Raw genomic sequence first — 14050 nt, forward strand, 5'->3', positions numbered from 1 at the left:
CAGTCTTAACAAACATGCTCCATGATGAACACGCACAAGCTCACTCATTAATTAACATTATATTTATATTCTCTCCTAAATTCTAATTATATCCCCTCTGGCCATCGTACTGGATGTGCTTCTTTTTATGACAGATTAAATATCATATCTCAATTTAATCTTTTTATTTTTATTTTTTAGAGCAATTGATGAAATACTAACGTAATTTATATGCACTTTCCGTATAGGACTAACAAGGCGATATTTTGATAAGGGTCATGCTAGGGAGACCAACTTTAGATACCAACTTGTGTACCAACTCTCTAATAGAGGTGGAGCCCACCAATACAATGGGTCCTACACTCTATTAGAGAGTTGGTACACAAGTTGGTATCTAAAGTTGGTCTCCCTAGCATTTTCCTTTTGATAATTATATTCTTAACACGTCTTCTTACGTGTCACTAGATGAATCGAACTTGTTGACAGCACGAGAAGAAAAATAAAAAGATCTATTTTATAATGAAATTGAAATTCCAGAAAGGATTTCCCAATACAGAAAGAGATGTGATTAGCAAGTGAAAGCTACAAGTGGTCGGTTTACTCTTATAGCAAGCTAGAAATATTATTACATATCTCTAGCTAGATATTTTGAGTTTGGTAGAGAGATAAAATCCAAGCCTAGAAGTTTGACTATTTTTTCCACAGGCTCAGGGGCTTTTTTTTCCCTGCTTTCGTGCAGTCAAAAATGGACCATGCATTTGGCTGCCTGCCTGATTAGAACTTGGTTTGCTTTGCTTTCAAAATCATGACCCATGGCAAGTCAAACACTCAAATGACAGAGATGCATAAATCATATTCAACTGAGGTAGCGTATAGCTGTAACAATCTTTTTATTTATTTATAAAAATAAAAAGAGTTTAGGTAGAGATTGGTTACTCTCACCATCACGTTAGAACAAATCTATAATCTCGAGTCGAAAGAACTTAAGCGTGACATTCAACTACTAATTGCCACCGATATGAATTTATGTAAAAAATTACAAATCATGCACTAATGAGGACTGCTGGCAGCGAAATTCGAACATTAGTGGAGCTACTCAAGTACGTTATCAACTCAATTAACCTTAACAATCTTTTTAAGGCAATTAACAATCTTTTTAAGGCAAGCTTGTTGCTCTAGTTCAATTTGACCTAAAAAGTCTAGGTTGACTCTTCACATTTTTACTTTCCACGTTGTGTTTTCTCCCTTCTTGTAGAAAATGGTGGGTTAGATTTCCATAATTCGTTAAGATTTTCTGCTCACACAAATTTTGACCCCAATCTTTCCCCTTTTATGTCCATCTATTTTATTGTTTCTTACTTTTATGAATTCTGTTTTTAAATCTCAATATTTTAACTTTTATTAATTGTCTAGTTATGTTCACAAAATTCTTATGATTGACGGTTTCGATCCGATTAACAAACATAATATGTCTAATTGTCTGAGGAGATAATATTTTCTTAGTTATATACGTTATTTGCATTGCATGCAATAATAGCAATAAAAAGAAACCCATTTGCAATAGGTAACCATCCTTTTCCGTGGGTTTTTTTCCCACTTAAAAGGCTAAGAGATAATCAATTAGTTATCAACAAATTCACCAACCTCATGATTACAACAAATTGTGTTGGACGAACCACCAAAACTTCATGATTATATTATATTTTACCATAGTCGGATTATGCAGTTTTGGCGCCAAAGTGAACCCAAATTGGGCCCCTTATCTCCGTTGTTTTTCAGAAAAGAAGGCATCAAAAACTCTTATTGGGCTATTAGTCAAGTTGGGCAGGAACCGCCCAAATCGGATATTCTGTACAAAGGATAATCTTTTTGGTGAACACCCAACATTAATCTTTTTGTCTAGCTGTTTAGTTTTTTTTTTTTCAAATTTTATAAACAAGAATAGCTGCTTAGTTTTTTTTGTTTTTTTTTTGGGTTGGGATTACTGACTCCAAGCACAACAGTATCATAGGAGATTCCAATGCTGCAGACTATTCTGATAGTTTCTTATCATTGATGATGCCTCTGTATGATCAGAACAAGTCAGAATTTAAACAAGTCCAAATCCACATTCAACGAGAACAAGTAAATTTAGGCATAGCCTTCTTCCATCAAAGCTGGAGTTTCTTTTTGTTGTTTGAACTCAATACAGGTTATAATTCAGTTTGCTCTCTTGGAGATTCTATTGCCCAATTTCCATGCTTCCCTGTTTAATGCACAAGTTTCTATTTTCACAAAGCTTGGCTTTTTTCTAACGTCTTAGGCCTTTTCTCCCAGAACTTGAAGTGCAAGGCTCTAAGCTCCAGCATCTTCTCAACCTCTTCAATTGGAAGCCCCTTTGTTTCTGGTACATAAATGAGGACAAAGATCAAGGCTACAACCGAAATGAGCCCGAATATCAGGAATGTCCAAGAAGTTCCAATTGCCTGGGTTAGAGACAGGAAGGACTGAGCAACAATGAGGTTTGAGATCCAGTTTGCAGTAGCTGCTATCCCTCCGCAAACGCCGCGATACCTTAAAGGATAGATCTCAGAATTGACAATCCACGGGACTGTGCCCATGCCAGGAGAGAAAAATATGATGTAAAGTGCCAAGCCAGTTAGTGCAAGCCAACCATATTTGCTTGGACATCCTCTTGTGTACCACAACCTGTGCTCTACATGGCAGGTATCCTTTGTTGTGTCATTTGAGATCAGACAAGCTCCAGGAAGTAGCTGCAAGATATCAACGATAACGATGATGATGATGTGTGTGAGTGTGACCATAGCAAGATAAAACAACAAAAGAAAAAAATCCTGGAAAACGACCAATGTATAGGGAAAATGTGAATTACCTTGTCAGCTTTTGAAGCACAAAACCCGCAATCTGGAGAGGAAGACTTCAAACACTTCATGCAGTCCCAAGCTGCAGAGTTTCTGGCTGAACTATAATCCGGGCAGGTGTAGTTTGTGAAGTGAGACGTTTCGATCGGGCTAACAAGAGGAGAATGGGAAGTAGTCTCATGGAAAACTGCTGATAAAAGGCCGAGTGAGATAATAACTCCACACAAACTGATGATGAGAAGCTTCTTTCTGCCAGTCCTGTCAATGAAGTATATGCTCACAATGGAGCCCAAGGTATTGAGACCAGCAGTTACAAGTGAGAGAAGCAATGCAGTTTGATTTGATGCAATCCCTGCCAACTGAACTATGGTGGGACTGTAATACATTACTGTATTTATGCCCACAAACTGCTGGAAGACCTGAAGGCCAACACCAGCAACCAGTCCTCTTCTCACCGTTTTCGTTTTGAAGAGTTCAATAATGCTAATTTTGTTTGAAGAACCTATTTCTCGGATCTCAGTTTCTACGGACTCCTTTAAAGCTTGGATCTCTGCTTCGACCTCATCAGCTGAGTATATTCTCCTTAGTATGGTTTTGGCTTCTTCTTCCCTCCCCTGTTAGTAAGAAAGACAAGTGTTCAATATGATAAACCTAAACCAAATGTGTGTATAAATATATAAGTGTTCAAGCCCTTATCATCAAGTCTTCATTGTCTTAAGAACATGTGTGTAACCTTTTGAAATACTTGATATGGAGTGCTTATATATGCATAATCTTAACTCTTAATGATTAAGATCAATGGAAACTCTGCTACATATACGTATTCTTAAGTAGCTATTTCTTGGAAATACAGAAGACTAAAATTACTAGGCTTATAGTGCAAAAATAGAACCTTGCGGAACAGCCAACGAGGAGATTCAGGAAGAAGCAGCATTAGGACGAACTGAAGCAAAGCTGGAATTCCTGCAACACCAAGCATCCACCGCCATGTCCCGGGGGCCTAAACAAAAAACATCCACAATTTAAAGTTTAAGTGCTAAGAAGCCACTGAATAAACCAATTAAGCATGAAGAATAACACCCTTGCTTACCTTGGTGAAGGCCAAGTTGATGAGGTAAGACAGGAACTGGCCGCCAGTAATGAGAAACCCGTTGGTACTAACAAGGGCACCTCGTATTTTCGCAGGAGAAGCTTCTGAGATGTACAGAGGAGCTGTCATTGATGCCATTCCAACACCAAGTCCAACGAAAACCCGGCCAACAATGAGAAGGGCTGGGTTAGGAGCAGAGGCCATGACCACAGCACCAATGAAGAATAAGAAATCTGCTATAAGAATTGCAGTTCTTCTTCCAACCCTGTCATTCAACCATCCCCCTATTGCAGCACCAATGATGGCTCCAGCCACTGCCATGCTCACTATGCTCTCCTATATATATATTTGACAACACCATGCATATTGAATGAACATCTTCACTACTTTAAATTGAATTTTTTTTTTCTGCAACTTCGTGGCATGGTTACATTGAAAGAATGACATATAAACATGAACAAATCCCATTTGCACTTAACAAGTTGGCTAAATTTTCACACATCTTATTAACACTTAACAAGTTAGCTAATTTTGAGATGAAATTCATTAGTCTTTTTATTTTTTATTTTGTGGATTGACCCAAGGTTTGTTGGGCCCATGTTTGGCTTGATGTGCTTAATTGTAGCGGTGGAACCAATTGGGTTGTTGTTTGTTGGTCAAATTGAAGCTCGAGCCAGCATGTGTCAGGCTGAAGCATCTTTTGGACTGTTAAAAACTTATACATTTAAAATGGATTAAACATAATAATTTATTCAATCTGTGCTGAGGTGCATTATTTTTGTCAACCAGCACAAGAAAATTACAAGGAGAACAAAAGATGATTGAAGTGGGAAGCAGAAGAAGAAGATAAGGAACACAACACAAGAAAGAAAACTTGGATCATGTACTGTGTGTGTTTCACTTTCACCTCACCTGCAAGACAGTCTTTCTATCCACAGATTTGAAGTCATCTCTGATGTAAAGAAGAGCTCCTGATATCACCCCTGCATATGTTTTCCAATTTACCCACAGTTAATTCACAGTGAGTCACTGAGAGTCTGAGACACAACATAATGGCATAATGAGAGAGAGAGAGAGAGAGAGAGAGAGAGAGAGAGAGAGAGCAGAGCATTTGAGTATTTGAGTTTTGACCTGTGTCATAGCCAAAGAGAAGGCCACCAATTCCAGCAGAGAAAGCAAGACGAAGAACATACGGGTTTTTCCAAGCCAAAGAGAAACAGTCTCTGAAGGCTGATGCATCTGCCTCTACATGTATTCCTTCCATTCCTTTACAAGAAAAAGAAAACAGAGCCAAAGACTTAACCTTTTTCTCCTCTTCTATGAGAGAGAGGTGTACTAGGTAGCCATAAAAGGGCTGGCTGATTGGTTTGAGAGAAAGTGAAAGAAAAAACTAAGTTTGGGTTTTCGAGAGAGAGAGAGAGAGAGAGAGAGAGAGAGAGAGAGAGGAGGATGGATAAAATTACCCAATTAATTATAAAGAAGGGAGAATTTGAATTTGAAATCTGTTCCTTTTCTTTATAGTATACACCAATATACCTTCAAACATTGATCCCATCCATTTTTTTAAATATATATATATTTTTATGAGAGATTGATTGTAAGTGCTAATAGAGTCTTTATTTTTGGTGAGTATTAGGTATTGTACACTCATAAAATTCATAAAATTTGTATTGTCCTAAAGGGTTGTCGCCCTTAAAAAGATGCCAAAAAAAAGAAAAAAAACTTGCCAAGTTATCGAAGTGCATGCAACATAAAGTCATTGACAAGTGGAAAGCCAAAATAGATAGGCTGTCAACTCCTCTGAACTGACTGACATGCATGCAATGCAACAAACTATGGCCACGTTGCCTGTTTAGAAAGGTTTTCTTCAGCATGATACTTAAAACCTAATCAGTTACAACCAACTGAGATCAGACTAATCAATAGGTGCCCAATTGGCAAACAAAACATATACATTTTATATCACTTGATTGTGTGTTTCAGGAAGCTGTTATTGACACTTCAAAAATATTATCGTGCACTCTATTTTTACAAAAAAATTGGGGGTTGAAATTTCAGTCCTACTCATCCCGGGCAAAAGAGCTAACATAGGCCTTTTCATAAAAAAGAAGAAAATTTTGTTGGTTTATAACTTTGTATAAAGTGAAAAGGAAAAGAGGATGTCTGGCCAAAAAAGAAAAGAAAAGGAAAAGAGTGTCAGAGTTGGCTAGGAGTATTGTTAGTTAAATTTGAAGCGTAAGTAGGATCTAGAGGTTTCCAAATACTTCAATTTGCAGCCTTAATTTTGATGTCAACGCACATTATCATGTCAAAATAAGAAGAAATTCTTCGGTTGGATGGGTGATGCGATGGATGAACCTTCACCGGTCTGTCGGCACACATAAACAAGAGCAGGGACGGATCCACAGAGGAGCAAGGGTGGTCAAGTGACCCCTGCAACCCCTGGAATCCTCCATTAGAGAGTGGAAATATGACCCCTGCAACCTGTTTGATGAAAGTCCCCAAAGGGGCTGCTGGTCTGTCTTGCTGCTGCTGCTGTCCTCCTCCAGCGCGCGTCAATTTTTTTTCTCTCCTTCGACGTCGTTCGACTTATTATTATTATTATTTTTTTTAAAACTTGGCCAAAACGACGTAGTTTTGGCTCAAGTTATAAATAAAATAAAATAATTTTAAAAAAAAACACTGAAACAGAGCCCATCCCTAAATGTGTTTTCACTCGTTTTTTCCATTTTTCAAACCCCACCCTTTTTTTAATTTTATAGTTTAGCTGTTTTTGCTGGCTTTCTCTGGCGCCTTTTGGTTCTGGCTGCCTCCTAGCTTTGCATGTGTTTCTTTTCTTTATGCTTCATTTGGTTGTTGCTTGCTTCTCCTTTTGTTGGTTGCGCTGGCTTATTTTGGCTATGTTTATGAAGATCTTTTTGCCAAAAATTAAAATTTTTAAATTTTTTTTTTTTTTTAAAAAAAAAAAACCCTAATCCTAGCAGACAATATCCTCATTGGTTAGTTTGAATAAATTAGGATGTTTTTAATTAGATTGTATATGCTTTAGTTATATTATATCTTGATAAATTGGATTAGTTTTTGTGTTTGATAATTAATGAATATTCTTATGCATTTTTTGTTTTATTAGTTGTTGGGAATTTGTTTTGGTTAGTTTGAATAAATTAGAGTTTTTTGAATAGATTGTATCTGTTAGTTTGTATTCTTTAACTGGGGTTATTTCAAATACAATTATAGAACGATACTTTAAGAGAAAATTCTCATTAATTACTTCTAGTTCGGATAATGTGGGTAGTTTGAGTTCGAGAGATGTGGTGGGTAGTTCGAAAGAAAGTGAGTTGCAAGATGAAAACTCGTCGTGGACAATTGTAATATGATTTTTTCAATTAATTATGAATTATAATATTATCATTTTATTTTTATGGGTCTGTTATTTTGAATATAAATTTTTTAACCTTTAAGACGTTGACCCCCGGAAAGAAAATTTCTGGATCCGTCCCTGAACAAGAGGACTCTCTGCAATGCGATGAGCAGGAATTTTTGTAGCAACACGGAGATTGAGACTTCCAGCTAGCTTTTCGTGTCGCAACATGACCATCTAACACTGTCATGGCTGCGAAATAAAAAATTGTTAGCTTTCGTGTCGCAACCTGTTCCCCGTATGGTATTTTCAGCTTGGCAAAACTGTTGTTTGTTCCTTTCTTAATCTTTTTTTCATGCATGAACTCATGTGATTGATTAACTAATTAAAGTTCAAACTATCAATTGTTTAATATGAACGATTATCATGAATTCTAATATGAAATACTTTGAGGATAAGATAACTGTAAACAAGCACAAAAATAGTCTTTTCCACTTGTCCCATTTTTTATTATTTTAAATTCATTTATCCTAATTCGGCCTCATTTTGGTCCACACGATTGGATTGAATTAGGTCATATTGTAAATTGTACTACTTACTCTATCATGGAGGTTAGAACTTAGAATGAGGGGTTATAGTGATGAGGGGATTCTTAATAGCCAACCAATTTAGTGCATAGTTATTATTAGATTGTTGGATTGAACTCCCTTATTATAACTCTTATATTATTAATCAACGAGACTAACCCAAAAGCCCAAGTGAAGAGAACAGTGAAGACAAGGTTGTAGGCATTTGTTAATTGAGAACCCAAAGGTAAAATTCAAGCCCAAATTAATAAGTAACACTCCAATGTGCTTGTCCAAGTATATGAATGTTGTTATGCACCAAGTTGTTATTATCTTTGGGATTGCTTCTCTAAGATGCACTTTTGCTCATAAGCAATTTTAGCAAAAGTGCTTTATTATAAAAACCTTGAAATATTCGTAAGAAATCCCAGTACTTTTTCAGAAACACATAGCATATACTTCTCCATAAAGTGTTTCTATGAAGCATAAGCACTTCTAAATTTTTCTGCTAAGCGCTATCAGAAAACGCTTTTAACGATTCCGAAAACACTCCCAAACAAGCCCGCCATACCAATATTCCAAGCAAAATATGCATATAATTTTTATTCATCATATGTGGAGTGTCGAATTAGATTCGTGTTAGAAATTTGTCCAAGTCTCCAATAATGTAACGTGTACTCTAAATCTATCCCATGCATCCCAAATTACAACAAGTTCAGGATATTATCTGTCCAAACTTAGATATATATAGAGAGTGTTCTTTCACAAAGAAGACAAACTTGCAAGAAACATAAATTTAGCACCATCGATTACAAACCGTCTGCAAGTTAAATAAAACAAATCTTTATATATCAAGGGAAAGCCGTATAAAATGGAACTCCTAAAATCTACCAATCCAAAAACTTCCTCTCTCTTCTCTCTCAGATTATAACCAATGAACAAAAATACCAACTGTTGCATTTTCCCTCCATCACAACAGCAAGCAACCAAAACCAATTAACCTAAAAACCTCCTTCTAGTCACATGATTTAGGTACTTTCATTAGTCCTTTTTCCAAAATGCTCACATTTGTTACACACAAAACACCATCATCAAACTTTCATGCCTTGTAATTATAATGGACACAGAACTCCAACTCATAAAAAACCTACCTGCACTAATACTGCGCAGAAATTCATCATCAAACTGCAGGCCTGACCAGGAAATTGAGGAAGAACATCGATACACAAGCTTGAAGGACATCCAGGAAATCGAGGAAGAACATCGATACACAAGCTTGAAGGACATCATATTGAACTCGCCACAACACAGCACCACAATCCCGGAGGAGAGTGACTTTGAATTCGATCCTTCGAACATAACGATTCGAAACCAGCTGGTGAAGCGTGCAGCCTCAGCATATGTGCAGTCAGCTGCAATATTGGCCAGCAGTCGAAACCAAAACTTCATTGCGAGCTTCTGGGGGAGGCTTAGGGGCAACGTGACATCAGGTACACGCTGGTACGCTTATGTTAGGAGCCCAATAGAAGCTTGTTTCAGGCCTATTTTGCAGTTTTTAGCTTGCATGGTTTGGAATGTGAGGACCACATTGAACATTCCAATATCTTGAAGCTAATATATATGGTGAATGTTTCTCTTCTCCAAGATGGGTTTATTTTCTTTTGGGTTTTGTCCTTAAATTTATAGGCTTTCAGTTCCCTTTGTATGTAACACAATGTTGGGTTTGTGTTATAATTTCTGAGGTACATAATGTAAATTATGTGTAAATAGTTGTCTATAATTTATGATCAAGTATATATTTAATCTTCTGCTAACCCATTCATTCATGGTCGCCATAATTGAGCTAATTGGTTGCTCATGGCCTTCATCTGGGGTTGTGATTTGAGAGCCGGAGCTGGGCAGGAGGGCTGCATTTTCTCCAACCCTGTCACATGATGTTTGGTATTGAACCTCTAGCCAGTTTGCTGCACCATTCATCTAAGGTGAGCTTCTATAATGAGGGGGCTATGTTGAGGGGTTCAATTCAGCCGCTTAATAATAATTCTACAATTGATCGGATGACTATTAAGGATTCCCACATTGTAACCCCGCGTTACAGTCTCTTTGTCATCTCGGCCTTGGTGAAGCAGATATTTGGCCCCATACGCTTGCATATAAGCACACATGCATCGATCCTATAGATATATTAACACCATGGCCTTGTCCTTCTGAAGTCTCATGATTAGGCTTTTCTGTTTAGATTCAGAGGACTTTTTAATCACATGCAAGCTCTGTAATTATGAAGTATACTTTTCAACACTCCTATCCTATGCATGCCTTTTTGATAGGCAAATTTATGATCAATTAACTCCACTGTTTAGCACAATTTGGAAATTGACAGGCTTTATGGAATTCATAATTGAATCTGACCAGCTAATGGATATAAACAAGCACAATAATTATCTTGTTTTATTGAATTTATAAATAGCTTCAGAGGCTATAAAAACTGGTCGACGTTGAAAAAGCCGTACGAGGCTCACGCGTTCAAACTTTAAAGACATGAGAAACAGAGTGTGAGTAAACAAAATGCAGCAGTGCTCGTACTCTATATATCCCCCTTCTGCTCTTTGTCCCCCCCATCCAAATCCCATGCCTTTTACATTTACAATTAATTTGGTCACTTTTCTTTTCTTTTCTTTGCTCTCTGTCTCTCTGTCTCTGTCTCTCAGTCTCTCTCTCTCTCTCTCTCTCTCTCTCTCTCTCTCTCTCTCTCTGCAGCTTGCCTTCTCCCAACCCAAAGTATTTTTGTGTGACCAAGCAAACTTCTAATTTCTGTTGGGATATTTTTCCTTTCCCTCTTTCTTCTGTTTCTCTCATGGGCCCCTCCTGTAACTTACAGTTTGTAAGAAAATGATCATCAAAATGCAAATGCCTTGTGGGTTTTGTTTGACTGACGCGTGTACGGTGGATGATCAATCATGCATGGCATTGGTATGTAAAACCCTATAAAACCCACCCTTCCATTTTGCTCCAATCCCTCCCTCTCTCTCTCTCTCTCTCTGTCTCTGTTTTATTGGGATCAAGTGCCCTGCTAGCTGCAGCCCTGCCCTTAAAAGCTTTTACATTTTAAGGCGAAAACGTCCGTACACTTGAAGAGGAAGAGGAAGAGGAAGAAGAAGAAATTAGTACAGCTTAAAATTATTACTACGCCCTCTTATTTTTCCTCGTTTTCCAAGGTACAACATAATAATACAGAGCTATATCTACCTAGCTTTCTCATCTTTTTTGCTCTAACTTCTTACCACACATTTCTAAAGTTTCTTCCTTTTACTTTGTTTTCTTGCTTCTCAGGCCCTCTCCTTTTCCTTTTCTCTCTCAAGGGAAAGAAAAAAAATATCATACCAGCAATGCAGGTGGCAAAGAAATCAGCAGGGATTCCAATGGACCCCATCATCATGGCTGCTGAGTCAGGAGCGGGGAAACTGGCGGAGAACAATATCATGGGGGCGATGATGAGCCCTTATGAGATGGTGAGGCAGCTGGGGGCGTGCAACGCGGTGGTGGTGTTCAGCATGAGCGGCTGCTGCATGTGCACCGTGGCCAAACGCCTCCTCTTTAGCCTCGGGGTCGGCCCCTCCATCATCGAGCTGGACGAGCACGTGGCGGGGGCCGACATCCAGGCCGTTCTGTACGAGCTGGCGGTAGACGGCCAGCAGCCGATACCGGCCGTGTTCGTGGGAGGGAAGTTCTTAGGTGGCGTGCAAGCGCTCATGGGTTGCCACATCAATGGCACCCTCGTCCCTCTCCTCAAAGACTCCGGTGCTCTCTGGCTCTGATCATCAACATCATCATCACCGCCATGATCGTCATGTCATCATCTTAGAAGTATTTAATTGTTAGGTTTTATTAATTTCTAGGCTTATTACATATATAGTCTGAGCAGTAAGGTGGTTGTACAGACTATATGTAGCCGAGCTAGTTAATATCAATATCTGACAGTTTATTAATATTACAACCAAGATTATATATGTTGCAATAATATTTCTCTCTATATTAATTTCTTATTTTTTAATACACGCCATATTAGAGAATGAAAAATTCAAACATATAATATGTAAAATGATTTATTCTTAACCGCTTGAGTTATAATCTTTTTTTCTATAATTTCTTGTTATAATAAATTGATGTTACATATGCTCATTTTTTATTATATATATATATATTTGTGTTTAATTAATTTTATGAAATTGTTATATTCTAGAGAGGAGAGGAAAAACATGTACATATATAAGATAGTACCTGAACTGCATGTTGCCGGAAAGATGGTATATCGACGATATACGGAATAAATTCAAAGGGGGTGACACGTCAGCTGGACCCACCGGACTTAGCCCTACTCAGATACCAAGGGCATGCATGCCATGCGAATACCGCAACTGCCTGTAGTTCTTTCTCAGGCCTACATATTTGCTAACGGTATCTTTGAAAGAAAATGATATGCATTTGACCCAAACTCTGCTTTTTCTTTTTCTCTCTATTTTCTTCAATTACTTTCCTTTTCATTTACCAAAAGTAAATAGCTAAATAAATAAATAACAGAGTTTTTTTTCTTCTTTTTTTCTGGCTGAATAAAAAGCATGTGCTTTTACCATGGTTTAATAATGGTTTATTCTATATCAGAAAAGAGCAGACAATATGAGTAAGAGAGAGAAAGAAAAGTGGCTGTAGCCCGGCAGTTTGTACGACTGAGATCTGCCCCCTCTGCCGCAAATGTGATCACAGAGAGAGAGAGAGAGAGAGAGAGAGAGAGAGAGAGAGAGAGCTTTCAATAATTTTATGTTTTGTTGAATTATTTTGTTTTATTTTGTTTTATGTGAAATGAAAATGGTTGGTTGTGGAAAGGAAATCAGAAGATATGAAAATTTTGACCATGATGTGTTGCCATTTCCTGAAACAGAGTACATGTGAGGCCTCAAGAATCCCCAACATTTTTGTTTTCCTGACCTTCATATCCATTGGGATTGACCACTTTCAGAACTGATCTTGTTCTCATTTGACTCTTTGACTAGCCACTACCTACTATATGACTATCTACTTTCATCCACAGATAAGGTACTTTTCATTTTCATTCTCTGAAAGTTGAAACATTTACAAGAACACTTAATTTACTCCATTGAAGCACCCTATTGCACTTTCTTGTTTAATTTCAAGTAAAAACAAAAAGGAAAACAATACAGCTTAAAGTTTTCAAAGGAAAATGTTAGAGGCACTAATGAATTTCCCAACTGTTTTTATAACTCTCTCTCACGTGACGTGAAACTCACGAGATAATGAGATCATAGATGACCCATATAGAGCTCGATTTATGTGAGAGAGTTGAGAAACTAATTGGTGTGTGTAGCATTACTCATCACATGCATCTTTGATATTCAAATGGAATGGGCTGGACCTTGAAGGGTTTAGGACTAGAGTTGGAAGGGCGGACTGGCGGTGGGATTTGGAGTAAGTTGTGTGGGTCATAGCTCTAGTGGTAAAGCACTTTACCCCACATTTACGATAAGAGTTCAGTCCTTCCTCCCTCCCCTCATTTCCCCTAAACCAACAAAAACCTAAAGGGCTCGTTTGGTACACAGGACTGTCTTGGCATGGACTATGTTTAGGGACTGGTTTGGCTTGGCTTGACTTGGTCTAAGTTGGATAACACTTATCCTGCGTTTGGTGTATGCTTGGACTATGACTAGAATTTTTTTTATTTTTTCAAAAATATCTATATATATATGTATATATGTATTTTATAATATATATAATATATATGTATATATATATACATACATATAATATACATATGTATATATACATGTATATAAGTATATTATAATAATATTATATATTTTAAATAATATAAACGTACATACATATATATATATATAAGTGTATATAGGTGTATATATGTATATTATAATATACATGGGTATAATACTATACATATATTTATATATATGTATGTATAATATAATATATATAATATATATGGGTATGTTATAATAATAATAATAATATACATATATATACGTGTATATATGTATATTATATATGTATTTATATATACATATACATTATATATATTATAAAATACATATGTATATAATATACATATATATATACGTATATACATGTATATAATATATGTGTATATAGGTGTATCTATATATTA

At 36.9% G+C, this 14050-nt stretch overlaps 2 protein-coding genes across 2 annotated transcripts; one reads left to right on the forward strand and one right to left on the reverse strand.

Annotated features, from left to right (window-relative positions):
• Nucleotides 1728-5319, reverse strand: LOC18778620 (probable inositol transporter 2). Its single transcript, XM_007213410.2, has 6 exons — nt 5062-5319; nt 4843-4913; nt 3931-4266; nt 3733-3840; nt 2852-3454; nt 1728-2732 (listed from the first exon to the last, which is right to left on the reverse strand). Exons 1-6 carry the CDS (start codon nt 5192-5194, stop codon nt 2250-2252), a joined length of 1734 nt encoding a protein of 577 aa, XP_007213472.1. The 5' UTR covers nt 5195-5319; the 3' UTR covers nt 1728-2249.
• Nucleotides 11231-11851, forward strand: LOC18780220 (glutaredoxin-C9). The gene has a single exon (XM_007212681.2). The coding sequence runs from the start codon at nt 11244-11246 to the stop codon at nt 11670-11672; it is 429 nt and encodes a 142-aa protein (XP_007212743.2). The 5' UTR covers nt 11231-11243; the 3' UTR covers nt 11673-11851.

The sequence above is a fragment of the Prunus persica genome, chromosome G4, assembly GCF_000346465.2.
Source record: "Prunus persica cultivar Lovell chromosome G4, Prunus_persica_NCBIv2, whole genome shotgun sequence".
NCBI classification, from domain to species: Eukaryota; Viridiplantae; Streptophyta; class Magnoliopsida; order Rosales; family Rosaceae; genus Prunus; species Prunus persica.